General features: G+C 41.6%; 1 protein-coding gene across 1 annotated transcript in view; it reads right to left on the bottom strand.

The window, feature by feature from the left end:
* The window catches only part of SEMA3A (semaphorin 3A), a 202,540-nt gene that overhangs the window by 112,075 nt on the left and 64,817 nt on the right, over positions 1-25,648 (bottom strand). The window contains exon 4 of the mRNA XM_062178316.1: positions 14,170-14,289. Coding sequence (XP_062034300.1) covers positions 14,170-14,289 — 120 coding nt within the window. The remainder of the gene's footprint in view (positions 1-14,169; positions 14,290-25,648) is intronic.

The raw sequence follows: 25,648 nt of genomic DNA, 5'->3' as shown, positions 1-25,648 counted from the left end.
TCTTCTGATGGGAAGCACGGGGATTAGAAGAGCTATAAAGTAAATGAAACCTATACTATTTTAAATGTTTTAAGCAAGACCTTTGTGGAAGTTGTGGTCACAGTTGCTTTCTGGAAATATAATTTTTTTTAAAGTTGCATATCAAATATTGCTGAGTTTTGGATCCAACATAGAATTGGACTAAAGTAATTATGAGGATATAAAATTTTCTATCTTCACTTTTTGCACTGACATCTTTTAGATCACAGCATTTTTCTTGGTTACACCATCGAAAATACTTTTCATTTTTGTCTAAGATCATTATACTCTTCACACCTGAACAACACAAGGTACAAACGAGAACAAGATCATATTTTTGTCCCTGGAGTGTGAAATACATCATTCCTTGATGCCTTTCAGTTCACCTGTACTTGATTTTCATCAAGAGACAGGAAGTGAGATGATCTCTGACACGCTTTGTAAAGCAAGGTTTATTCATTCACTTCTAGCTTTTTGGATGTTTTTATGTTTACAATGATAACATTTCCCTTACCACTCATATAATGTAATCTTTTCCCATTCTGCTATCAGGTAAGTTATTACGCCTTTCTAAAAATATTTTTACATAGGCCTAAGAAACTGCCCAATTTTAGCATGAATTAAGAAAAAATTCCTGGTCGAGCGTTGTGGTGCAGAGGGTTAAGTCACCACCTGCGACACCAGTATCCCATATCAGAGTGCAGGTTCAAGTCCCTGCTGCTCCACTTCCAATCTAGCTCCCTGCTAATGTGCCCGGGAAGGCAGCTGAAGATGCCCAAGTGCCTGTGCTCCTGACACCCACACAGGAGGCTTGCATGGGGTTCCTGAATCCTGGTTAGCCTGGTCCAGCACTGGCCATGGCAGTCATCTGGAGAGTGAACCAGCAGATGAAAGATCTCTTTGTTTCTTTCTTTCTTTGAGAAAGATCTCTTTCTATCTCTCCCTTTCTGTCACTCTGATTTTCAAATAAAATAAAATAAAACAGGTAAAGTGTGCGGTTGGGGTAGTATCTAGGATTGCTACCTCGTGTGATTTTACACAGGAATAGGTGTTCCTCTCTGCAAACCTTCAGTGTGCCCAAGATGTGGGCCAACAAAGGGCACATGAAAGTGGCACACCAGGCATGAAGTCTTTCCATGGTCAGCAATTTAAATATGAGGTAAGACGGGGAGGAGATGCCGGCAAAGAAAAATCAAAAGAAGAGGGGTTTGCCAGAATGAACGCACTTACTAGAGCCTGGACCCTGGCACATGTACAAAACTGCACCTGCTTCACTAGGAAACACTGACTTTAGCCTCTGGATAAAGCTTTGCGATGATCCAAGTGAGGTAACTGGTTGTATGTCTTAGCCAGTAACCTCTTTTCCTGAGTGCATACGTGTTGTATGCATTAGGTAAGTTTTTTTTTTTTTTTATCATGAGACAACGACTGAGGCATGAAGATGCTAAGGAGACCGGTTTAATGTCGTTTTCTTGGCAGCAGCCGTCACACGATGAGTCAGTGGCAGACCTGAGAATTGATTTGAGATCCCATTAGCCTCCCTTTTTAAACACTCAGCAATTCCTGAGATTGCTTTCTCGGGCCCAAGGAAGTACAATTGAATTAGAATGGCAGACTGGAAAATAAAAATAAAATAAAAATGGAAAGCAGCCAACCTATGTGGTTTAACTTCTGACAATGGGAAGTGATATTATTTCCTGCCTGGAAATGTAGAGATCTGAAGGCAGGAATCAGGTAGTGTTACCAGTTTTTCAATCATTTATATGGGAATGGATTTCAAGTTGCTGAAGTCTAAAAGCAAAATATGCAAAGATAAGAATCATTATGCTAATGAAAGATAAATGTATATGTCAATTAATTTTCTTTAAGCAATTATTAATGGACTGCATTTCACACAAATTTATATTTTTTCCAGATGGAATTTCTAAATATTCAAAAGTATAAAGTTGAATTGGGTTGAAATATAAGCTTCTGTTTTCAAACATGCAATTGCCCAATTGCACTGAGGATAACAATAAAAGAGTATAAAGAGTTCATTAATTTTCTGTTAATAACTTGCATACCTCATAAAATTAAGTATTTTTGTTTCTTAGAGAATCTAGAATTTATTTATTTAAGAGGATTTTCTAAATATAGTTTCCAAACTTTGGTGTTCTTAAAATGCTACATAGTCAAAATATTAGGAAAAATAGTGTTAAACTAATTTTGAATGAGAGTTGGAAAACTCATTAACTTTTTATATTTTAAGAATTCCAGACCCCAAGTAGTTAAAGTAATCTTAAACAACAAAAACAAAACCAGAGGCATCATAATACCAGATTTCAAGACATACTGCAGGGCAGTTATAATCAGTACAGCCTGGTACTGGCACAAAAACAGGCTTGTAGACCAATGAAACAGAATACAAACTCCAGAAATCAATCCACACATCTACAATGAGCTTATCTTTGACAAAGGAGCTAAAATCAATCCCTGGAGAAAGGGCAGTTTCTTAAAAAAATTATGCTGGAAAGCTGAATCTCCTTATGTGAAACAGGATCCCTACCTTACATCTTTCACAAAATCCACTCAAAATGGATAAAGGACCTAAATCTACGACCAATACCATCAAATTACTAAAGAACATTGGGGAAGCTCTGCAGGATACTGGCATAGGGAAACACTTCTTGGAAAAAATCCCAGAAGCACAGGCAATCAAAACCAAAATTGACAAGTAGGATTATATCAAGCTGAAAAGCTTCTGCACTGCAACAGAAACACTCAGCAAAGTGAAGAGGCAACTGACAGAATGGGAGAAAACATTTGCAAACTATGAAACTGATAAAGGACTAATACCCAGAATCTATAAAGAGCTCAAGAAACTCAACAACAACAAAATAAGCAATCTAGTTAAGAAATGGGCAAATAACTTGAATAGGCATTTTTCAAGAGAGGAAATTCAGATGGCAACAGACACATGAAAAAATATTCAGGATCACTAGCTATAAGGGAAGTGCAACTCAAAATCACAATGAGGTTTCACCTCACCCCAGTTAGAATGGCTCTCATATAGAAATCAACAAACAACAAATGCTGGTGAGGATGCAGGGGAAAATATATGCTAATCCATACGTATGCTATGTTGGTGGGAATGTAAACTGGTGCAGTCATTGTGGAAGACAGTATGGAGATATCTCAGAAATCTGAATATAGCCTATCATATGACTTAGCCATCTCACCCTGGGGTATTTACCAAAATGAAATGAAATCAGCATATGAAAGGGTGATCTGTACTCCCATGTTTATTGCAGCTCAATTCTCAATAGCTAAGATATGGAATCAATCCAGATATCCATCTGCTGAAGACTGGATAAAGAAATTATGGTATATAGACACTATGGAATACTACACAATGATAAAAAGAAATGAAATCTTGTTGTTTGCAACAAAATGGATGCAACTAGAAACCATTAGACTTAGTGAAATAAGCTAGTCCTCAAAAGACAAATACTACATGCTCTCTCTGATCTGTGATAACTAATAGAGGACCTAAATGGTAATCTATAGGAGTAAACCTGACACTTTGAGATGTGACAGTTTTGAACAGCTTTTGTCTCGACTGATGAGGAAGTGTTTTTTTCTTCATACTATTTGTTGAACTCTTCAATTAGTGTAGGTAGGGTTAATCTTATGAGTATAAAGTAAACTGAAAATAGATCATTGTAAAAATTAGGAGTGGGGATGGCAGAGGGTCTGGAGGCAGAAGGGTGGGAGTGTGGGCAGGAGGGAAGGTGAGGTGGGAAGAATCACTCTGTTCCTGAATCTGTATATGTGAAATACATGGAATTCGTATACCTTAAATAAAATTAAAAATTATATTTCCATTAATGCTACAGATTCAAAGTTTTCCCTTTTTGGTAAATAAGAATAATAACATTCTCTCATTGTAAAACATATTGTTTGAGTCTGGGTGGAAGTAAGAAAGTGTAGGTGGGCTTTGTTTATCTTTGCTCAATCCCAAGATTATTAAGAGAAACAATTAGTGGTAACAAATTTAACTGTTTCTTTGGGGAATCCTAGCACTTCTTTTATTGAAATATGATGCCATGGTTACACTATTCCCTTAATATTTCCAAGGATTCTGAGAATTTGTCATTGCCATGGGATCTTATCAGGCTGACAAGCACTGATATATTTTCAATACAAAGAAATTATGCTACTTTCAAGAAGATTCTTGAAAACTCAAGTTGTAATGCATTTCAGCTTGAAACTCAATGTTGGCCGGCGCCGAGGCTCAATAGGCTAATGCTCCGCCTGAGGCGCCGGCACCCCGGGTTCTAGTCCCGGTTGGGGTGCTGGATTCTGTCCTGGTTGCCCCTCTTCCAGGCCAGCTCTCTGCTATGGCCCGGGAGGGCAGTGGAGGATGGCCCAAGTGCTTGGGCCCTGCACCCACATGGGAGACCAGGAGAAGCACCTGACTCCTGGCTTCGGATCAGCGTGATGCGCTGGCCGCAGCGTGCCAGCCATGGCGGCCATTGGAGGGTGAACCAATGGCAAAAGGAAGACCTTTCTCTCTGTCTCCCTTTCTCTCTCACTGTCTAACTCTTCCTGTCAAAAAAAAAAAAAAGAAAGAAAAAAGAAACTCAATGTTTTGAGTGTTTGGAGGTGAGTATGAGTAAACACATGGGATAGCACAATCCCAATGGGGTACTGTACTGGAGTCAGTAGGAGAGTCATATTTAGGATGGTTATGAGCACAGATTTCCTAGCTATATGATGATAGGTAGTGTGTTGAACATCTCCAAACCTGTTTTCTCAACTGAAAAAAGTGGAGTTAACGATGATATCACAAAGTTGTGACAACAGTGCCATGATGTCAAAAAGCCATAAATTATGCTAACAATGACATCCACGAATAGTAATGAAGCTGATAATAGTCCCTGGAAGTACAAGAGAGAAATTGGGTAGAATAGACAGGAATACGTTAGGAATCCCATTTTCATAAACACTTCACAGAATGAGTATAGGCTATCACATACCAATGAATTACAAATAATGTACAGCTTAGTGGTTCTTCATTTTAAATCACTAAGTGCTATGCATTAAATCTTATTTCCTGCTTTCCTATTGGCATTACACAAAACAGCAGTCTCTGGATTGACAGGTATACAGAAACTATCTTTTGTGAGAAGCCCTGGATGAGAAATTCAACTTCACATGCAATACTGAGTGTTTTATGCACAACACAAAAATGCAGTTTATTTATAGCCTCAGGAGTGAAAGCTGAGTGTGCGAGAGCCACAATATGCCACAAACATGTCTGACTAATTATCATGAAAGAATTGGAGACCCTTTGTCCCACAACTGGTGATTGTAAACAATGTCTTTTGGATTATGATATCTGGTTGTCTTTTTGATTTCTTATTGTTCGCCTTTGAGAATTTTAAGACTTTATTCAATATCTTTCACTCAATCCCAGACTAGGGTCTCAGCAGGTGTACTTCTGTCATAGTCTTAAAAGGTGCTTCCTTGTACATCCATTCGTTTTCCCCAAACATATACACCAGAAGTATGTTTTGAAACCTGTCCTAGCAACAACATTAGTCTCTTGCTGAAAACTTACATAGCTCCTGACTGGTTCCCCTAAACCGAGTTTCTACTGAATTTCCAGGTTTCTGTTTTTGGAAAGTGCTACATCCTAGGTGCACTAAGCTATTGGCCATTTCCCCACTGGTCTCTGGCCTTTTCTGTCTCTGCCCTTCAAGTCACTATTCCCACACACTTGACTATCTTCCACATGCATCAATACCTCACCCGAAATCCAGTTTGAATGGGATGGCCTTTGTCCACTTCAAGTGTTTGCTTATTTACATCCACCACCTTGCCCAAACCAGGTGCATCTTAAATACGCTTGAAATCTAAATACACTGAAGAACACTCTGCCTTTATACCCTGAATCCAAATTAATCATCTTATCATTGCTCTCCTACTGCATGCTACCAGTATTTCCCTTTAAAGGTGCAGGCTCTTGACTTGAACATAAATCTCACATGCTGGCCTCAGGCCTGTTACCAAATAATCTTGGAAACTTTAGTTTTCTCATTAGTGAAATGAGGCTATTAAACATACTTGCTCATCAGAGTTTGGGTTAATGAAGTGAAGTAATACATTCAAAGAAGACAGGACAGGACCTACATATCAATTGCTCAATAAATATTAGTTGTTCAGAGAATAAATTTTAGTCACCCATGTTTTTACCTAAGTTGAAGTTCGATTTTTCTGTGACTCTGAGTTCTTTGAGGGAAGGCATTTGTATTTGTCTTCTCAGAATTAGATAAAATTAGGGCCTTGTTTAGGAAAAATGGCAGCTAGGTTTTTATTAAAGTCGACTTTCCGTCTATTAAATCTTTCATCTGAATAACAATGGCTTTCACGTTCAGCAGTTGAGCTTCCCGTCTGCAGAACTGAGACACAGATGCTAAGTCTCCGTGATTCCCAGTTTTCTCTCAAATCTATTTCACATCTCTTCCAGAAGGCCTGGTTCGCTCATTACGTCTTTCCTTTTCACCCAGTGCTATTCTCGTCACCCCATGTAGTTCTCAAACCCCTGTCTGCCGTTTCTACTCCTCCAGTTTGCACCCTGCCCTGCCTGACTGATGATGCAACATGGACTTCCAGTCTCAGTGCCTCCACAAGGCTCCGACTGACAGATCTTGGGCACCCCACGAGCTCCTCTTCCCGTTAACTTTCTAGAGTGTTTACCTTCAGTGCAGTTAAACACACCTCAGACACGCAGATAATGAGATAGCTTCATGGTTTATTATCATTGCAGATGTCTGCTTCCATGACAACTCTTAGAGCCCCAAGGTTAGACCCTTCCCATACACAAAGCATAGGGGCTCTCATGGGATCACATGAGAAACAGCAGGGGCAGCCTAGTTTTTAGAAACAAAGCTATGACATTGCATTCACCTTTTCAACACTCCGGAAAGCAATTATCTCTTCCCTCCTCTCTGGGACTTAGGAACCCTCTCTGCATATTTGGACATCCATGAACACCAAGTGACAGCATGAAATATTTGGAACTTTAACAATAAAATTATCTGAAAAATTGCCATCATGTTAAAATCACTATGCTGCAATAAAACATTTTTTTTTTCCTCCTGGGCCCTTTGAAGTTCAATATGTCAGGTTGTTGGGCAATACTCTAACAGTTAGTTCCAACTGCTAGATCTCATTCTTCTGTGACAATGATGTTTGAATAGGGGTGAATATAGACTAGTTTAAATGATATTATCACAAGCACTGTTGAATTTCTACCATGAGATATTAAATTTCTTAAACGAATGCTAATGCAGACACGATGATCACCTGTATGTCTGCATTCTATCCTTGTTTACCTTTCAGGACTCAGCTGTCTGGTCCAACATCTGCCAACCACATGACGCTATTGAAGACCTGAAAAGAGACTAGGCTGACCTGAGCTGAGCTGTAAGTGTATCCCACACTCTGAATTGCAAAGGCAATGCGAAAATAAAGTCAATTATTAATGGTTTTATATTGATTACAGTTTTAAGTGATATTTTGCATATATTGGATTAAGGAGAGCATTAACATTAATTTACTACTTTTTTACTTCTTCTAATTGTGGCTACTGGAATAATCAAAATTATGTATATGGCATGTGTTATATTGCCATTGCCACAGATGTTCTAGAAAGGCCTAATATAGTATATAATGGGAAAAACACTCAACAAAGAAGCTTAAAACAAGAGTGATAATCCAGGCACTATCACTAATAAACTGTGATTTGGGGCTGGTGAAGTCAATACATATGGCTTAATTTAAAATGCAATTATAGGGTAAGAGCATCTGTGTGTGACTCAAAATAGGCTTTTGTATTTATCTGCCCTGGGAGAGTTTTTGGACCCATTTCTACAAGTCAGGATAATATTTCCATAATAAAATAGATGCTATATTTGTTTTTCAAACCTTCCCTAAGCTTGTTCTAGCTCTGGGAGACAAGGATTGAAGTGCTCTAAGAGGACAAATCTTCCTAGTGAGGGAAGGAGCAGAATTAACACCACACAGCCCACGTGTGAGAAGTCTGGAGCAGCGAGGAGCCACGAGGACTCCGAGATCCGAGCTGTAGTCCCAGGACCAGCCCAGCGTCCCTCTTTATGATCACTGGGAGGTGCCGGCCTCGAGTCAGGTCAGAGTTGCCTTACCTTGTACATTTCCTAGTAGGAAGTAACTTCGTAGGACTCTAAATTCCCTACATGCTCTTCACGCTCAGAATGAAATGCCAACAAAACTGGAAAACCAATATAATTAAAACCAGGGCTGGATCACACTGCGACGTTACTGATGTTGCCGCATATCTCAAAAAGTAAACACTTTTTTTGCAATATCATCACAGCCCTAGGGCTGCGAAATTATAGTCCTTGGGGCCGGCAGGTCTACCCTATCCTGTGCCCTGGGACGACTTAATTCTCTCTCCAATCTTCTCTATTTCAGCGTCAACCACAATCTTCCTCCACAGTCTACTCTGACTTGACTTTCACCCTTCCTTGGCAGAGCTCCGTATTTGCATGCTGAGTTAACATTTGTTTCTTTCCCATAAGCCCTAGCAAATGAAAGGAGTATTCATAGCACTCACATCATCATAAGCCTTATGCAATGAGGACACTGAAATCTGAATTGTTTTTCACTAATAGGAGGTAGCCGTTCTTTTAACAGGTGATTGATAGTGTCATTGCACCAACAGGGCCTAAGGGACACTAATTGTGTCTGCATACTGGCAATAAATGAACCACATGTGCTACAACATGAAATTAAATATTGTCCAAGCTAAGAATTGAAAGCTAATATTCCCATTTATCTGCCACTATTCTTAGGAGTAAAAAGTTAGGAAAATACTATGAGAAAAAAATTTTAACAATGGAAACAAGGAAGTGATAGAAGGTAAAAGAATATGAATCTCAGAACTATTGGTGTGACATTCAGGTCAATCAAGCCAAAATAGAAAATGTTGATTTGAAACCCCTTAATAGTGTGGAGGGTGTTGGTTTGGAACTGGATATTTTTGAAATTTTTAAAATCTACTCTTATTTCTAATCATAAGTTAGGTTCCCTCACCCTGTCACTAGATTATTAGTTCTATTAATTTTGAGAAACAGCCTTACTGAAAAAAGTGGGGTTTAGAATGTTAAATAGTTCATGGAAAAATACATTGGTGAGCTGTTAAGTTCACCCAGAATTTATGAACTGTGAAGGTTCGCCTCAAATGCATACAGCAGATCGTTTTAAAATTTAATTTGAAATATAAATCGTGTTATTGTTTATTAAGCATGGAAACTTGTGCAGTTCAGCCTTCCAACATGATTCCAGTATTTGAAAGATTAGGAAAGAAAAACCTAGAAACCGCGGTGAACTTAGCCTGACCACATCTGGCTCCGGTCAGTGGCGCAAGTGTGGGATACACTCTCTGGTGGAGATGCTAAGCAGCTGGGAAGGGCCCACGGGTCCTGAGTCATCGCAGCGCCAGAGGAGGTTTGCTTACTAAGAAGCGAATGTGGACGCCCTTGTCTGACCTAAGAAAGATGGAAAGGGCCGCCTACCCCAAAGCAAGCCCTCCTTATTTTGCCAAGAGATCCAAGTTTCTCAGCTAAGTATCCCTCTTAGAAATAAACCTGTGCTCCATTGGACTACACGGCATCATAAATTGAGAGGTGGCTCAACTGGAAGAGGTTAGACAGAAGTTGAGCCAGCGGAGCACTCCCTACTACTTGAATATCATTTTGGCTTTGGGGACAGTTCTTAAGAGCATTTGGTTCCAAGTTTTGCATAAGAGCAAACCCCTGTTCCTGGTGGGAGGGAAGAAGCAGACAAATTATTTTTATTTCATATGAAGATATGTCAGTGTCATTGTAGAAATGACCTTAGCGATAGCCATTAATGCCCTTTGGTTCCATGCTAAGTTGAGATCACGACATTACAAAAGTATTTATAGAGCTAATTCTTCCTAGGTCTCATCTGGGTCCATCTTTCTTTAGATTTCCTGACAGTACACAGAAGAGGCCTGTTTGGACTTTGAGAAGCAGCCAGAGACTTCCTTGAAAAGCTGTCCTCCTTCTAATTTCATACTTTTTCTTTTATTAACAGATGTAAATTAGAAGGGAAAATACCATTTACTATAAGCCATTTGGGGGTAGTCTGCCTCTTAGGGATGACTTGCACTTTGCATTTGAATGGCACATACGGGATTGGGAGCTTAAACTCCAGACTCATCTGTGCCCCAGCTCTGAATCATCGGTTCGGTGAACTCTGCGCGTGTTTTATGATAAACACACGTGTGTATGAGGTATGTGACCTCACTGGCAGTTGGCTACAACGTCAAGCTGTATTGGCAGATACCCAAGAATTGATTGACACGCATCTTACAGAACTGGAGTTAATTAATATGTCTACCAATTCCCAAAGGTACCAGAGGAAACAGAAAATCTGTTTAATACAGCAATCAATGACATGCTGTGTGTGGTCAGAAAGCATTCACTATTCAGCCAGAGTGGATTTTGGAACACACTTATGGAGTGTAAATATTGCTATGGAAATGCAACAGAGTTAAAGGAGGTCTATTTTCATAACCAGAAGGCTACACCGGGTGGGCGTTATTTTGCACACAGTTGTGTCATTCCTTAAAAGGAGCTGCTAATTTTCTCCCGAAAGATCTGAAGCTATTAAATGATGAAGAGAGCTTTCCCTTGCTGTAAAAGTGATGTGTCCACTTCTGTGGCATCAGGTCATTTCCTGCCAATGGGATTTCAAAAGCCTCGGGACTCATGGAAGACAGTGAGTTATTTTAGAGGAACATCACCGCAGAGGAAAACACTGACTGTGAAAATGCCCAGGGAAGCCTTGATTAATGCAAAAGGCGAAATGTCTTTTTTTTCCTATGATGCAACTGCTTGTTATATGTACAGACAAGGCAGAATTTTAAACAGAAGAGCATGTTGCATTATTTTGTGCAGTAGGGGACAGAGAACAGCAAAATGTACATGGAACTTGTAAATCAGCATTCAGGTGGAAAATGTGTCCTTTATCTGAACAGTCACACTCGTGGGTAAGGGTTGTCACAGGCAAACGTCCTGGGAGCTGATGACCCCTCATCCGACACTCCTAGCTTTTTCCCTGACTGCTGCTGTGTTTATCACCCTCCTAATCCTGCCTTCACTGTCTCTTTTTCTCAACTCGTCACACAGCCTAGCTGTTTAAATCTGACGGTAATGTTCTAAGAACCAGCATAGATCAATTTAAACAGATTCCCTCTTAAGGCAGCTTAGGCATTGGAAATTGACTTGGATGCAGTCTAGACGAGCTGGCTGGATAATATCTTTTCCAGAAGTTCTTCGATTGACTGTCTAGACTGCTTTAAATTCCCCAGGTAATCGCACAGTCTTCCCTCTGACCTCCCGAGGAGCCCGGAACAGTATTTCCCAATCTATAGTTTTCATTGAAATCAAAATCACTCGGCTTCGGAAGCTCACACCTCTCTCAAAGACTCTGAGGTGTGGAGTCCCAGGGAAATGCTCACACCCAGTGCTCCCCTTAAACGGGCGTGGGTGGGCAGCTTTATTTATTTATTATTTCAGTGGAGCGGCTGCTGGGCACATGGCCTGGCTCCCGGAGCGGTGGCTCCTTATTCCCCTGGCTGCCCACACACAAGGCAGCAGTGAGGAACTGATGTGTTGGAAAGGAACTAGGCGGTCTGAGCTCAATCAAATAGCACCTTCAGAAAGGAAAAAGAAAATCAATATTTTGGAGAAAATAATAAAATTTCAGGAACCACATTTGGCCCTTAATTTAGGCAGCCAGGTTTATGTAAGCCTGAGATTTTAAAAGGCAGAGGTTATGTGCAGCATCACCCCGCAAGCAGGGGAGCCCCGAGCTGGCGCGCGCAGCCTCTGGCGGAGTGAGAGCATCTAGGAGGCCAGGTGACAGCGACGGCCAGGAAAGACTTCAGCCAGAGACGCGGATTCCTATTTCACATTTAAAGAGATGGACATTTGCTTGGTAAAGAATTTCAGTTTCAACACAGGAACTGACCCCTTTCCGAAGGCACCTACTACCTCTCCCCACAAGGTTTAGCTCTCCCAGCACCACATGAAGTTGTGAGCGTTTGCTTCCTGGGTGAGAATCCTGATGCAGGGAAAACTGCTTGCTGCTTCTATCAAGCAGATAGAAGGAATCCATACTGCGTCTGGGGCCAGAGGGTGTGTTTTTCACAACGATGGGATTAGAACTCATACCCTGCTTGGAGGGGTGGATGACAGCGAAGTAACTGTAATTAAGTCAATCTCTAAAACAGCTGGACGTGGTGAAGGGGCCTTGGCCTAGGTGTTCAGACACCGCTTGGGACGCCTGCAGTCCATCTCGGAATGCACCGTGGTGTGCCCGGGTTTGAGCCCTGGCTCTGCTCTGGGGTCCTACTTCTTGCTACTGCATCCTGGGAGGCAACGCTGATAGCTTAAGTCCTTGGGTGCCTGGCACCCCTGTGGAAGACCCCGACTGAGCTCCCGGTTCCTGGCTTTGACTTTTTGGCTGAGCCCCAGCCATGGTGGGCATTTGGGAGTGAACCTGCGGATGGGAGTTTCTCTCTCTCCATCTCTCAAATTAATAATAACAATAATTTCAAAAATAGCTGACACTGAGTATAAAAGGTTTTGTCAGTTTTGCATAGTATAAGACAGAGTCTCAGAGGGGTTAAGGAATTGCTCCACAGCTATTACGTTATTACGTTGCAAAGCAAGACCCGTCTTCCACAGCTCTGTGCTGTGTACCTGATTCATCACCCATCAGGCACTGCCTGATTCCTGGAAGATGTAAAAGGTGCAACACAATGTGGAGAAAGTTCCCTGGAGCTACCCCCAGGACACACAGCAGTAGCCCCAGGTTTCGGCACAGGACAGCGGGAGTGAGAGAAACAGAAGGTGACAAAGTAAGTAGAGAACATCTCCAGGGCTGGGTGCAGGAAACGATGCCTAATTTCAGCAGAAGGAAGCCGGCAGCTTCAGTAGGACTCCATTCTCTTGGTCACTTTTTGCCTCAACCTCTTGGCTATGCCAGGAGAGACAGAGTGGGAGGAAGAACAGTGGAGAACAGGCTGATGAGGGGCAACAGCTCTCACTGGCGATTTCTGGGGAAAGCATTTTAACACCCTCAGCTCATCAGGAAAGAAAAGCATGCGTGTACTCGGGCAGCCACATGGTCTCGAAGGTGCCTTGGTAGACAAAGAAGGTACAACACAGACTGCTTCTGTTTCTATCTTTTGTATCAGAATAATGCGTTTCTATTGTTTTAGGATATCTTACAAATTGAGAGGGTCTAGAGTTTAAGGTATAAAGAAGCAACAGGAAAATTGTATCTTTAGGATTCCAGAATTCTTCCAGGAACAAGTCTTTGATTTGTTTTTTAGTATTTCTGAATCCCATTTCGGCAGAAAACTGTCACAAATGATGTTCTCATCACATGGACACTTTCATTCCCCTTGGGATGTTGTGCCAAAAGCTATCAAAAGCCTACAATGGAAGGTTATTGATAAACCCAGCTCACCCAGCTGCATTGAACAGAAGCAACTTTCCCTCCAATTTCTAATTAAGTTTCTCTAACTGATTTCCTAAAACAGCTTTTAGAAAGACTAGGCAAATCAAAGAAACATGTTTTTGTTTTCTTTCTTCTCCATGCCATCAAAATAATGACAAATATAAAATCAAAGCTTGGCTGAGCCAGAACACAAATGCAGCCAATTCCGGTCAAACGTGCCATCAGCCCCTGGCCCACAAGGGACTGCGTCCCGCCCTAATCCCCAGCAGAGGAAAACAGCTGGGCTGGGCGGCAGACACTTCTGGCAGAGGGGAAGCTGGCGACACGCGAGCCCAGGCGCCAGCACGCCCCAGTCAGCCTCGCTGGCGTCTGCTGCTCAGGCACCAGGGACCAGGCTCCGACACCCAGGCGAAAACACGCAGCGCCCGTCGGCTGCCTTCCTCCTGTTGCACAGCCACCGCAGGCTGCAGGGCCCATTCTCCCTGCATCCACAGATTCTAATTAATCACAGCGTCTGCGCCGGAACAGCCAGGGGCCCTGGGCAGACACCGTGTTTCAGAGCGGCTTTACCTCAGGATGATGTCCAATTCCAACGTAGGTGCAAATTGGATGGAAAGCCCCCGTTCCACAGGCATACAAGTGTGTCTGATTGTAAACCTTGAGCACCTTGATGAAGTTGGCGCACTCTCTCTGCAAGACACAAGGAAGACCCGTGAGCTCCAGCAGCCAGCACCACCGAGGCCCCTCTGGGGTCCTGGGCAGGCTTGAGCAGGTTCCTCCCCTTTCTCATTCCTTCCAGGACACTTTTAGGGTGTGTTGTTTGTTCTGTTGTTTTGTTCAGGCTATCACCTGCAATAAGAAGACCGAATTTCTTACTCTGTTAGTTTGGCAGGGGGTGGGGGTGGGGGGACAATAAGCCCTTCCATAACTCTCATGAAAACTGTACCTAATTTATTGATCCAAATATAGAATAAGAGTTCTTGACAACCATTAAGCACAGATGAGTTTTTTTCAGGAAATGAGAAGAGCAAATTATTTGATTCATCAATGAACTGACTAAACAAGAAAATGGCAAAAGTGTCCTTACAAAAATTAGATTTCAATTTTAGAAAAACAAACAAGAGGTAAGGTAGAATTCTATTTAGACATGAACTTTATTTTTATAGAAAACTTTTATTTAGTTAGTATAAATTTTGAAAGTACAACTTTTGGATTATAGCAGTCCTTCCCCCCATAACCACTCTCCCACCCACAAGCCATCCAATCTCCTACTCTCTCTCCTATCCCATTCTCCATTAAGATTCATTTTTAATTATTGTTATATACAGAAGATCAACTCTATACTAAGTAAAAAGTTCAACAATTTGCACACACACAGACATACAAAGTATAAAGTACTGTTCGAATACTAGTTTTACCATTAATTCTCAAAGTATAACACAGAAGTCTTATATGGGGAGCAAGTGCACAGTGACTCTTGTTGTTGATTTAACAACTGACACTCTTATTTATGACGTCAGTAATCACCAGAGGCTCTTGACATGAGCTGCCAAGGCTATGGAAGCCTCTTGAGTTCACAAACTCCGACCTTATTTAGACAAGGCCATAATCAAAGTGGAGGTTCTCTCCTCCCTTCAGAGAAAGGTACCTCCTTCTTTGATGGCCCGTTCTTTCCACCAGGATCTCACTCACCCAAATCTTTCATTTAGGTCATTTTTTTTGCTGCAGTTAGACATGAACTTTAAACATCATTAGTAGCTCACTTTGAAAATATCCGAGTATTCATATGTTGAAATAATAAAAACTGCACACAATGCTTTGTATATTTTCTTTTAATTTAAAAAAATGATTTTCATTTTATTTGAAAGAGAGACAGAGAGAGGGGGTCTTCCACCTGCTGGTTCACTCCTCAAATGTCTGTGATGGCTGAAGTAGGACCAGGCTGAACTGAAGCCATGAACCAGAACTCCACTGAACCCAGAACTCCACTGGGATTTCCAGGGAAGGCAGAGGCTCAGCTACTTGAGTGATCACCTGCTGTCTCCCAGGGTGAGCGTTAGCAGGAACTGATGGGGGGCGCGATGATTGAGATCTGACCCCGTGGAGAAGGCCTGGGAACATTCCAAGCAGCAGCTTCACTCCAGCAAACGCCTGCCCCACGTTCATTATCCTTTTGAACCAGTTTTTATTTTTTTTTTGTCTATAAATATTTGGATTTAAGAACCAAGTGTATAGTAGCTACGAATGGAGAGAAAGATGTAAAGCAGACTTTAGTGCAAGCAAGGTTAGAAAACAAAATCAAGCAGTGGTGGTCTCGGCTCTTCCAAGTGTGCTACCCTCCCGCCATGCTCCACGCCCTGTGACTTGTCAAGTGGAGGCCCAGAGTGCATGGCACTCAGGTGGTCAGCAGGGCTTCGACACCGGAGCCCTGCAGTCATTGAGTATGTTGCCATCTGGCATTTCCATTCTGAACTTGCCCCCGATGAAGTGAAGAGCAAGTGACCAAGCTTCCGCAGAACAATCGACAGGGAAATGGGAACGACCACTGTCCAACACTCCTGACTCTCCTAGGGTGAAATCTGCTGTTGTCTGGAATGTTGTCCGACAGATGTAGCCTCTTTGACGCAATACACAAAAGGCCCAGGTTAGGATTTCTCATGCTTTCTTCACATAGGCTGAGACACTTGGGGTCCACTGAAGTACACACACAATGTCTTCCACTGTTTAACCACATAGATCCCACATCTCTCAGCACATAAAACGATGCTCTGAAATCAACTGATTTTGTGAGTGGCTTGGAGAAAACGGTTGGTGGCTGAAAAAAAAGGGTGGACGCGTCACAGTCACGCTGTGCTTCCAACAGGGCACACGTCCCAGGTACAAGCGTGACACAGAGGAACCTTAACTTCCACTCCTCTTGGCAGCAAACTCTTCGAACTCCAGCGGTTTCCCCTCCTCCCCAGGAGGATGGGGCACACATGCTTGGGCAGAGGGAGGAGGCTGTGGCGAGGGAAGCATCTGAAAAACCCATTTACAGATGAGGCGTTCATGAGCCTTACCCAAAGGACGCATTTTTACTCTCTAAAAAATTCAGCCGTTTGCGGAGAAGTCATTTTCAGGAAAATGTTTACTTTGAAACGTGTAGGTGGCCCCATATTCTGCTTTTACACAAAGACCATCATCCTCGATTGTGGGCTCAATATTACAGTATTTGAGATTATAAATAACCAGTTCCAGCACCATATGTTGAGACCAAGAAATTGGCTGGGTGTGTATTGGTAAGCACACGGAGATTCTGCTAAATAATCATGGCAGACGCAGATGGATGCCTTGTTCATTTCAGAAAAGAACAGGACTCTGGTCTGCCTGCCATGCTTTTAAAGAGATGCACATAATTTTGCACAGAGGCCCGAATTCTCCAGGCCCACCAGAAACACCGAGGCGATTCCTAGGGGGTGGATTTTAGCTCTCCACAACGAACGAGGAAGGAACTACATTACGTGCACGGAAAATTGTGAGCACAAACGAGGCTTCACGTCAGCACCACATGTCTGAGGACCTGGGTATCACAGATGTGGGGGGCACTTCGTCTCCTGTAGCTGGGGTCCTTGATCAGCCATTTATCAGTGACTCGGTCTGTTCCCCCAGGAAGCTGGCAGGTTACAGATGGCGCCTGGAAAGCTCTGCAGGTTTGGAGAGCTGTGGGCTCAGGCCACGCCCAACATAATTTTAATGTTCTGCTGTTCAAGACCCACGGCAGCAAGACAACCGGTCGGCCACAGAGCTGCTGGGACAAAATCGCAGGCCCATAGCTGTGAAAGCTGGCAAGGGTCCTGCTGAGAAGGCTGACAATGGAGTCTCGCTGTGCCCGCCCTGGCCTGGGAGATGATTCCCCTCACTTCCCTGCCGACCTCTCCCGCCGCTCAGCAGGTTGCATCCTTGCACGCCTGGGGCGAGGTAGCAGTATTGAGAAGGTGAAGGCTCATGCAGATTTGATGCAGAGAAATTGCTTGGGCTTCAAGGGTAAAATGATGCTTAAAGGGAGGCCAAGGAATGGAAGGAAATCCTTTCAAAATTGGTTAAACATAGCCGAGAGGAGGATCAGCAACACTGCAGGAGGGAAGCTCATGGAAAGGCCCGGATGGAGAAGACCCAAGAACCAAGAACGTGAAAGAGCCGTGTGAGTGAGGATCTGTTGTTCACAGTAAGCCTACTTGAAAGAACATCAATCCTGTCATTCATTTGCCTTCACGCGCTAGCTTGATGCTGCCAAGGGTTTGGAGTGTTCCAAAACAGGATATTCATTTTATTTGGAAGCAGATTGGACATCCCCCGGAAAAAAGAAGGAAGCATGACGGAGAAAAGGAAACACACTTGACACACTTCTGCTCTGGGGAGACAGAGGAGAGTGTTTCTGACCTTCCCTTGAACCATGGCGATTCTGAAAACTCGGAATGTAATGTACTTTTTGGCATTAGACTGCCGCCTGCTCGGCTCAGCACCGCGGATTTACAGCGTCATAAAGGCAATGTAATCAGTTGCAAATGAATTCATTTTTCCAACCCTGATCCTTTTTGGAATTTCAGTGGATGCACACGGAGGAGCTTAGCCACAAGTTGGCTTCCCGAGGGGTCAGGCCACCAGGCATTGCGATGATCACCGGCATTGCGAATGATGATGGTGGAAATAAAAGGCAGGGAAGCCCAAGGCCACACCGGAGCAGCAGTCATTCCTCAGCCTGGGTGACAGACCATTTGCACTTACTCTCTTCAGTGTTCCTATCTTTTCGGGTCAAATGGATAGAGGAATTATGCAGGAAGATATTAGCCTGGAAAAATAAATTTATAGAAGATGTCGCTCCCCGCCCCTGCCCTGAGAAAAAGATAGAGGAGCTCAGGGCACAGCGATTCAAAAACAAACATTGCAGATACGTAGCACTGATTAGACTGGGTGGCACAGACTTTTCCTGGACGGTTATAAAAATAAAGTCCATCCATCTGTCAAAACAACTGCTCCGTGCATGAAAATTAAAACAGAACTGAGGTGTTGTTAACTAACTTCCGACGATTATACTTCCTACAGAAGAATGTAATCTACCTCCAGCTCCAATTACCTACTCGCATGCTCTCAACTTATAAAAGGAACAGCGAAATTTTACTGTAAATAAGAAAAGGAGAGGAGGCTGTGAACATGCACACTATCTTATTCAGATCTGTTCAGTTCCAGATGAACTCAAACAACTTGTCCCGGCTCAAATACAAACCCACGCCAAGGGAATGGCTCTAGCACTGTGCTGCGCAGGTTGGCAAAGACTCATCTTGAAAAAAAAAGAAATGGGCTCTCCTCTCTCATCAGCAGTTATGCTGAAAGACTTTAATGTATAGTCTAGCAGCTGGGAGAGCCAAGGGAGCCATTTCCAACCGTGATGGGTGGGTTCATTTCTGCATGAAAATCCACTAATAAGTTTAATTCCTGAAGTTAATCTGTTGAGTTTCTTTTCTCTGGTCCATTTATTTGGCAAGCTGGATGAACACTTGTCTCCGTGCCAAAGCCGTAATCCGTGAGATTGTTCCTGTCACTCACGTCACCCCTCCTTCTCTGTATTTAAGTTGTTTCATGCTTATCTGGCAATAATGTTTTGTCTTGTTCCCTTCTGATGCTCTGCTGTGTAGCTGTGATCTGATCATCCAAAATCGTGTCTTCCTGATACTTCAGCATTCACTGCAGGATATGGCAAATCCCTCTGTCCGAGAGGGGTGCCTACCATGCGACTAACACGCAAATGTCAGCTTGGATGTGTGACTTGAAATTTTTTTAACACTCACCCTTTAAAATGGTGAGTGGGCTGCTCTGTCCAGTTTGGGAAATGGTTTTACCTTTACTAGAATGAAGAATGATGGCATAATAAAACCAACCCACCTTTCCATCTTAATACTTTTTGTAAAAGAAAGAGATTTAAAAAAAAAAAAACTACACAGACTCAAGTGTTATTTTGTAGTTATTAAACTATGTAAGCATATTAACATTAATTGAACTATATCCTCATTAAGCCTGTGATATTTGAAAAATAAATTTTAGAGAAGTCTGAACAATGTGACAAACTGGATGAGGACTCTCTGTAGATGGCCCCTAAATCATCTTACTTAAATGCTCTTTCAGTTAAGTGCTCAATTTGACTGTTTTCCCTCTCTGGGTTGACTGTTTGTTTTGAAGTTCTAGAAATATTACTTAAGATTCTATAAACATTTTCCTTTCAAATGACTTTTAACCTTCAAACTCAGTCAAAATGATTATACACATAAGCGCTGTAGAGCATGATATTAGAAAAAGGAGATCTAAGAAATTTCACGTTGAAATTCCACGTGGACCTGAGAAGTTTATAACCCCTATGTCTAGGATCGTGTTTTCTCCTGTATTGTCCTATCAATCTAATTAACTGTCACATGTGCTCCATTCCTGGGCATTATTTGACTGTGGTCCCTTATTTGTTCCTTGTATAATTTTCCTTTATCTGATGTTCCAGTGAATGAAGATGGTTGTAACATGTTATATGAAATCCACTTAACTGTGTCTCCTGTGAAACCAGAAAAACCGTTACGTAGTGATAATCTTTACACTGATTTCCAAAGTGATATTGGTGGCTTCTGATCTGAGGCAAGGTGCTGAGGACTTAGTGCTCACGCATTAGAACAACCAAGGCATTGATTTACATCAAGTAGGAAGAGTTAGTCTAATTAATTAATTAATTGTGGGCAGGATTTCTTGGCACATTTTAATTCTAATATATATACCTTTATCATAACAGAATTAAATAGGATCGATGAACTGCATCGTTAATGACATAAGAGACGTAGCCTTAAGAAAGGAGACAAAAATGATGATCCGAATTTATAGGGCTGCTGGATTTCACTCATACCTAAACTCTGCTTTGTCTAAGGTGGAAAATTTAAAAAAAAATTTTTTTGTTGGAGTCCTTACTGTCCAAAGTACTAAAGGCTGCTATGTAGTTAATAGCATCAAATGTACTCTAATAAACGGAGACCCTAACCCAGGGCTACTATTTGGGACACTGACAGTGACACACCAGCCTTAGTCCACTGGTGCTTACAAAATATTCCATGTTCATCCTTTTTTGTCTTCTTTCTCTTTTTAAGATTATAATGTTTGATTGCTTTAAAAAGTAGGATGTTAGGAAAGAAAGAATTTATAATTTTTTTTTTTTTTAATTTCAGAGGCAGAGACAGAACTCTCATCTGCTGGTTTACTCTTCAAATGCCCGCATGGCTAGAGCTGGGCTGGGCTCAAGTCAGTAGCTCACTCTGGTCTCCCCTGTGGTGGCGGGGACATCACTACCTAAGCCATCATCCTTGCTTCCCAGCGTCTGCATTAGCAGGAAGCTGGAGTCAGGAGCCCGAGTCCAGTCGCAAGCTGCGGTACTCCGATAAGGGACGCGGGCATATTAACTGGTGACTCAGCTGCGAGGCTAAATGCTCAACCCAAGGAACAAGGCTGGACTCCTGCTTCTCCATTCTTTGCATACTCAATAAAGCTTGTGCTGTTGATTTAAAAAACGTGTAAGTGTGAAAAAGTCAAGTGTCTGTATGTCTGATGAACCACGAGCGCACAGCTGTCAGCCACAGTTACTGGGTTGAGTTCTGCCTCTTCCATATTGCTACTCTGACATCCTAACCCTGGCAGTTTGGAGTAGGTCCGTCTTCGGAGACAGGGCCTTTAAAGGGGTGGCCAAGTTAAGAGGAAGCCTTTCATGTGGGCCCTGCTCAGTTTGGCTGGTGTTACTGTAGGAAGAGGAAGTTTACAGCTGTGGCTGGAAGCTCAGGGCCACAAGGGCAGAGACAGGAAGTGATCATCTGCAAGCCAAGGAGAGGAGCCTCTGAGTGCACCAGCCCCACTGGCACCTTGACCTTGACCTTGACCTTGGACTGCAGCCTCCATAATTGTGGGAAAATAAGCCTGGTTGCTGAAGCCACTCAGTCCGTGTTACTTTGTTGGGGCAGCTCTAGCAAATATGAGTACTGGCACCAAAGAGAGGGAGTGTACGTGAGAACTGGAGGACATGGGCTATTTAGGCAAAATATATTAAGATTTATTATTACTTAAAATCTTTTGGACAAACAAAACATCCATGTGGCATAATTTTGTCTCAAGTTGGCTAATTATATATTAAAGCGGAATTTTCATAAATTTGATTTATTCTGGCATACTTTTAATATTTCTTCAATAACATCCATATGTAATAATTTTCCTAAATATATATGCATGCACACATGGGCCTATATTTCTGTGTCTGCACAGATACATACATTTGCTTGCAGAAATAATTTATGAATATAATTAAATTTTGGAACTTTATAATTTATTTATATTCATTAATATTTATGGAAGTTGTTACTTATTCCATTTGTTACTTATTATTGTATTTGAAAAGATATTCTAAAAAAGTAAGAAAAACATAGAGGGTAAAAGGGATGAAGTCTTAATGGTAAAAGGGATATAGCATGAAGGCGATTACTCGTGTTAACCTGTGGAGTCAGTCAGAGTTGCTGTGTGACTATGAGAAAGTTACTTAGAATCTCTGAGCTTCACTATCCTTAATGAAAAGTGGGATTATTGATACATTCATGTAAAGGATTTAGTATGATGCCTAGCACTAATTATTTAACTATTTTTTCTTAGAATAACCAGTCATCTTTTTATTGGTTTGAACACTCCCATATCTACTTAACTCTTACACCATCCTACCTACTATGTGATTATAAATTGTCCATTCTTCTAAGGAAATAGTTAAGAGAAATTAATCCATAGTGCTAAATGGGGAGATGGATATAATAAACTTGAACTCGAATAGTAATCTGTACCCATTTCTGTTACAATGGGACATTGCATTTTATTCACCAAAATTTTCATGAAATTTCAGTCCCCTGCCAGTGGAGGACTGTGAAATACACGCACTTTGGTTATCAAAGTGCTGTCTACTGTGATTCATGGTCTCAACAGCAAACACAGAAGTTGTTTCTCAGTGGTTGTGGAGGATCTGCACGGTATCAACTTAGATAGCTGGAGCCATGGTTCTTCATTTCCTTTGGTTAGTTGAGGTTGGCCTTGAGAGAAATTTGCATGAGACCCGGGAGGCTCATGTTAGGCTACAAAGCTCAGGCTGCTCTGCACTGCTGGCTTTTTTTGATGGACAGCACTGGGCTTGCAGCTCCTCGGGCTGCTCACAGGTCTCATCCCTTAGCTTCAATGAGACCTAGTGTTGGTTCTTGCCCAGCTCCATGGCAAAGGTCAGCTTTAGGCTGCTCAAATTCACTCAGAAGGAGGTTGGAGTTAGAGGCAGTGAAAGGCAGATACTGGTCCTACTTTGTCTCCGTGGGATCCAGTGGGTGCGTGTGTGTCCTGTTGGTTTCTGTTCTCACTTCATGTCCAGCTTTTCTTCTGTGAGGCCAGTCTGTTAGCAATGGTAACATCAGGGACACTACCTGTGTCGGGGCAATGGCCTCCCATAAATCCCTTTACTGGTTTCCACCATTGTATGAAGTCTAAGCCCCTTATCATAAACTCCTTTTTCATATCACTCTGATATTTTCCATACCATGCATACAAGTTCTGGTCTCTGATAAAACCCTAATAGAAGGATATATCTTTCTGTGACAAAACAGCTCATTATAATACGTAAGGGGAATGTGGATTTGACCTACTTAAAAACACACGTATACTCAAGGTCATTAGTTGATAATTTCACTTATTCTGAAAAATAATGTTTCCTCCTTTTAAAAATGTATGAGAGTCCACAATAAGTTACTAATTTTGGTATCAATTCAAGTAGAATATTTAAAACTCTGTCTTTTAGCACTGCATACTTGTGTCATACACATACACATATGAAGAGATTTAATCTGAATTTAATATAATATATAACAAATAATATAGATAGTGCAATATATTAAGTATCTAATTTGAATGTAATAATGAGGCGTCCTAAGATCATTCTACTCTTAACATATAAAAACCAAGACAAAGCTAATACTTGTCTCTGAAAACAGTGTCGAGTTCTTAGAGTCATTGTAATGTTGGCATCTCATTTTCCTTACCATCTCTAAAAATGCAGTAAGTAGATACATATAAAATTCACATGATATAAACAGAACTTTAAGAAGCTTCATGATGGCCTGTGAATACGATTTTTTATTGCTACTCTAAATCAGATTTAAAAACATCAGTCAAAGTTGAGCATAGTATATTTGTCTGGAGTCAGAGAGTATCTAAGGAAATATTCCCACAGTTCACATTAAATCTATGACTCTAGGATAGGATGGTCAGTGTGCCTTCAGAAATGAATAAAAATCCATTTAAGAAGACAACCAAGCACGTAAAGAAGCAAAATACCAGGGATGACTGTGAGAGACTACAAGTCAGTGGGATTCGGACCAACTTGCTAACTATGAAGTCAGAAGACATTAGCCCAAATCCTTTCCCCAGGGGAACTGTCCAAATCAAACTAATGAACCTTACAGAGCACAAAATGCTTACTGGACTCTAAAAGTATGTACCCTGATGCTTGAATGAATTATGGTGTCCACTTGAACCTAAATCACCATTCCTTAACCAATGCCAACTATTTGACCTTCATTTCAGACATTTAAGAATGCAATGGAAATTTCTTATGAAAAAAGAATACTATCCAAACTCCCTAAACCCTCTTAAATTTTTTATAAAATGCCTGCTTCACGTGTCATTTAAATAAAAAAAAAATGCATTTAAAAACCTAAAACATGAAATCTGTAAATATGAGATTTGGTACGACAATTCAGACATTATGATAATCATCCTGTTTTGTTTTATTAGTAAAATATTTTAATTCAAAATATGAGTAAAACTAGCTTCTAAAATAAATGTAATAGTAAAGTTGCTTTTGCCATGTTATCTTCTGAACGCACAAAACTGGCCCATCTAATTTACAAAGAAATTTGAACTTATAACCAAATATGAATCTTTCCAATGTGAGTTAATGTAAAAACACATTTATATTAATACTAGGTATATAAGTAGCTCTCAGTGTTAGTTACTATCACTCCCCAATACTGAATTTAAACTGTCACCAGTTTAGCTTGCCTGATATTTGTCCCGAAGCAGAAGCACACATACACAGGCATATGCATAGGAAAATCCCTGCTCACTCCTCGGACAGTTAACATGACATGGCTTTGACTGGCCTTCTGTGTAACTGAAGGGCCATCAAGTTTCACCCTGGAGTTGGGTTTTTAAAGAAATAAACGGAGCCTAGTCTTTCATTTGTCAGATCATCTAGAATGTCTGCACACGTCATTGATATCGTCGAGAACTGCCGAAGGGCTGAGGTTTTACTGCACTTGTCAGACAACAAGGGGGCCTATCATGACTTCACGGATGCTGGCGGAGGATACGCAGCTCCCGGGTCAGAGCTAAAGGACTTCAGCACTCCCCTAAGCATTTGTAGCCAGAAAATTAGCACGTCAGCATGAGGCAGTGGGAAGAGGGTCAGGTGACACCTGTACACATGGCCAGTTGCATCATGGGAGAGGAATGCTAACTATTTTATCCAAGGACTAACACACTGGCCTTTCTGCCTTGAGGGACATTTTCTGTCCACTGCACTTGGCAGTAAACGTACCTTCCTTTTGCTTCATGGGAAGACCCTGTCTTCCAAAGCTTTTAACAATATGAGCACCCCTAAACATTACCCTGCAACCAAGGCATTCAGTGCCTTTGCACCTAAAAAGAGAGAGATCCTTGAAAAATTATCTCCCCATAAGTATGCATAAGGATTTTGAGGTTTAATGAAACCTTATGGTTTTTGCACACTCCCATATTACAACATAATTCTACCTATCAACTTAATAAAGGGTTATCATGCCTTAAAGTGCTTAAAAATTAAAAAAAAAAACACCTAAAGGTTGATGTCAACTTCGACTTTTGGAAAAACAAATGAAATTCCAGGATAATACACGTGCATGTGGGAACAGACTGAAGTTCAAGATGCACGTGTAGCCTC

Source organism: Lepus europaeus, chromosome 20 (assembly GCF_033115175.1).
Source record: "Lepus europaeus isolate LE1 chromosome 20, mLepTim1.pri, whole genome shotgun sequence".
NCBI lineage: Eukaryota > Metazoa > Chordata > Mammalia > Lagomorpha > Leporidae > Lepus > Lepus europaeus.
This window is presented reverse-complemented; position numbering and strand designations above follow the sequence as displayed.